General features: G+C 57.8%; 2 protein-coding genes across 2 annotated transcripts in view; one reads left to right on the forward strand and one right to left on the reverse strand.

The window, feature by feature from the left end:
* Positions 1-14: 14 nt before the first annotated feature.
* SPRG_17248 (serine/threonine protein kinase) lies at positions 15-1,246 on the reverse strand (the record flags this gene model as incomplete). The annotated part of the gene is made up of 2 exons (XM_012356598.1): positions 15-635; positions 687-1,246. Coding segments are annotated over 2 exons (1,181 nt in total), but the record flags the coding sequence as incomplete, so codon positions are not given.
* A 908-nt stretch (positions 1,247-2,154) lies between these two features.
* Positions 2,155-3,149, forward strand: part of SPRG_21888 (serine/threonine protein kinase) — a gene marked incomplete at both ends in the record, with an annotated part of 1,860 nt that continues 865 nt past the window's right edge. The window contains 2 exons of the mRNA XM_012356599.1: positions 2,155-2,717; positions 2,744-3,130. Coding sequence (XP_012211989.1) covers positions 2,155-2,717; positions 2,744-3,130 — 950 coding nt within the window. The remainder of the gene's footprint in view (positions 2,718-2,743; positions 3,131-3,149) is intronic.

Genomic DNA, 3,149 nt, shown 5'->3' on the forward strand with positions numbered 1-3,149 from the left:
CGAGCGCCTTGTACTCCTCGGACGGACATGCGTAGTCATCGTCGAACGACTGCGTTAGCATCGGGATTGCCGTCTCGCGCTTCTTCAGCCAGGCAGTGACGAGGTTGTCATCGATGGGAGTCCGCCGCCCAGAGGTCTTCAGCACGTAGCTGAACGGGACGTCGTGCGTCACGAGCGAGATGAGGATGAGACCGAGGCCGAAGATGTCGATCTTGTCCGTGTACGTCGTGTCGTTGCTGTCCGGCTCGCCGTTCTCACCGCCTTGAGGCTCCGGCAGTGTCTCGGGTGCGCCCCACCGAGCTTCCGAGATACCAGAGGTGAAATGGTTGTTTTCCGTGGGCTCGACCTGGCGCATCTTGAGCCCAGTGAAGACCTTGACGTTGGCCGTCGCATCGACGAAAACGCGGGACCACGAGACGTCGCGGTGCATGACGGCGAGGTTGTGAATATGGACGATGGCCTTGCCGATTTGAGACGCGATCCAGAGCTTCTCGGGCCACGTCGCGTCTTGCTTGCCCATGAGGTACGCGCTGAGGGTCATGCCCGTGACGTACTCGACGTACGCGATCGGGTCGTCCGAGTCGAGGTTGCTGGCGCCGATGAGCCGGAGGAGCGTCCCGTCGCCGCCATTGAGCCTACAAGACAATGAGCCAAACGCATGCAAGTGCGGAGGTAGGAGAACGTACGCTTGCATGATGGCTAGGGTCTTCTTGAAGCGCAGGACAACTTCTTGGTTGCCTTTGAAGCTCTCCTCGAGTTGGATGCGCAGCACGAGCGTGCCGTCTGGGAGCCGGCCAGGCTTGAGCAACGCGAATGGGAAGTCGCGCTGGTCGAAGCCAAGAGGACCCGAGATGTGCTCGAAGGTGGCGTCGTCGACTTCCATGACCGAGTTGAGTCGCTGCTTCATGAGGTGCATCGCGCGCTCGTCGGCAAGGCGTTGGGCGCTGGTGTCGACGGTCGCCGCCGCGTCACTCAAGCGCCGGGCGTCCTTGGCCTCTGAGGCGTAGAGCTCGAGCTCAGCCTGGTGCTGGCGCTTGAGCGCCTCAATCTCTTTGGTCCACTTGAGCGTCTCCTTCGCGAGCTTCGCCGTGGCCTGCTTCTCCTTGGCCTTGTACTTCTCCAGCTCACGCTCGAGCTGCTGGATGTGCTCTTCGTACGGGTTGAGGATCGGCTTGGGCTCGGGCTCGGGCGCGACCGCTGGCTCCACGGGGTATTCCCCGAAGGCGGTGCTATGTTCGGCTCCCATGCTGGCAAAAGGCAAAGTGATGTGTGCACGCGCAACGTTTGTTGACCACATTTCCGGTATCTTTGTGGGCAGTGGTGGGAAAGTGAAAAATTTCGCTGTCCAAAAAGTGATCGGTTTTGAATGGGATTGTTGGCTGGCTTTGAACCTGTGCAGTCCCAAATGTATATACAAACGATCATACATTGATTGTACCGGTACACTGTACACGGTCGCGCGGCAGCGCTCTACAATCAACTTGGACACTTCCTCCCACAACGCCAGGATCGTCCTAGTGTAAACGCACGCTCCTATCAGTTCGACGGGTGAGGATCCCAGCTTTTGGAACTGCGTTGTTGAGGCGAGACTGCTACAGTAACAAGTGCTTATTGCGGAGCCTGCAGCTGGTCTAGCCGGCCAGGAAACCGAATGCAAACCAATGCACTAGTATTCTCTAGTCGCTGCATACGCACATGGGAAATGTGGCTCCGTCGCGACCAGTACAACGCTGAGAAAGTGCTGAACTGATATAAGTTGGCTTGACAATCGCGCACAAAGCGGCGCTGCATTGCGGGTCTGCCGACAGTGGACGACCCTTGCAGTGGAGAAGCAGTCTTGATAAAAAGCAAACAGCTCATCTTTCTACCCAACCATCAACAACACAATATCGAGAGAAAACTCTCGCTTGATACTAGCACCGCAACAGCTCCGAGGTCAGTGGGTCGGCAATGATGTGCAGCGGCGTTTTGTATCAAGTTGATGTGCAAAAATTGAGTACGTCAGCATCAATTTGCAGAGGGAATTCCTCGAGACTGGGTTTCGAACGTTCTTTTCATCATTTTATAAAATGGAAAACCACCTATCACATCAAGCATAACCTAAGATCTTAGTTGAGCGAGCAAATCGCACCAACGCATTTCCACTTTTGCAAGATGGGCGGGAACTTGAGCGTACTCATCGTTGACACGCCGGAAACGGATCCTTGCGAGGAACACACGAAGCGCATTGCGGAGCTCGAGGCCGAGCTCCAGCACGAACGCAAGGACAAAGCTCGCTTGATTTGCGACCACGAGGGAGAGCTCCAGCAGCTTCGCGACGACAAAGCTCGCTTGATTCGCGACCACGAGGGAGAGCTCCAGCAGCTTCGCGACGACAAAGCTCGCTTGATTCGCGACCACGAGGGAGAGCTCCAGCGGCTCCGCGACGTCATCACAGCAGACCATGCCAACCTCCGAGACGCGCGCGCGATGCTTCTGATGCACCAGCGCCTCGGGTCGGTACCGAAAATCGAGCCGGGCTCGTTTACAAGCCTTGGGAAGGCCGGCGAGTGGCTGCATCCGTTCGCAGAGCTCACGCCGGGCCGGCTCCAGAACGGCACACTTGTGCTGCGCATCCAGCTCCAGCGGGCCTTTCAAGACGACGAAAAGGTCGTCTTGCGCTTCAAGCAAACCATGGCCATCATGCAAGCGTACGTCTCCCATGCAGTCGAGGTCCCGTATGTACTCAGGCCCATTGTTGTAGACTCCAAGGCGGCGACGGCTCGCTCCTGCGCATTGTCGGTGCCAGCCAACGATCGACCAACGACCCCATCGCGTACGTCGAGCACGTGACAGGCATGACGCTCCAGCACTACTTGACCACGAAGCGCGATGCGTCATGGCCCGAGAAGCTGCACATTGCAGTTCAAATTGCCACAGCGATTGCGCACATGCACAACCTCGCCGTGATGCACCGCGACCTCTCATGGCTGTGCGTCTACGTGGAGGCGACCGGTCGCGTCAAGGTCTTTCCCGGTCTCAAAATGCGCGACACCGAACCAAACGGAAAGCTGACGAACGGCGTGACCGAGGCGCGGTGGAGTGCTCCCGAGACACTTGCAACGACCAAGGGCAACGAGCAAGGCGCGTCGTACGACGACAAGGTCGAC

Source organism: Saprolegnia parasitica (genome assembly GCF_000151545.1).
Source record: "Saprolegnia parasitica CBS 223.65 unplaced genomic scaffold supercont2.518, whole genome shotgun sequence".
Lineage (NCBI taxonomy): Eukaryota > Oomycota > Saprolegniomycetes > Saprolegniales > Saprolegniaceae > Saprolegnia > Saprolegnia parasitica.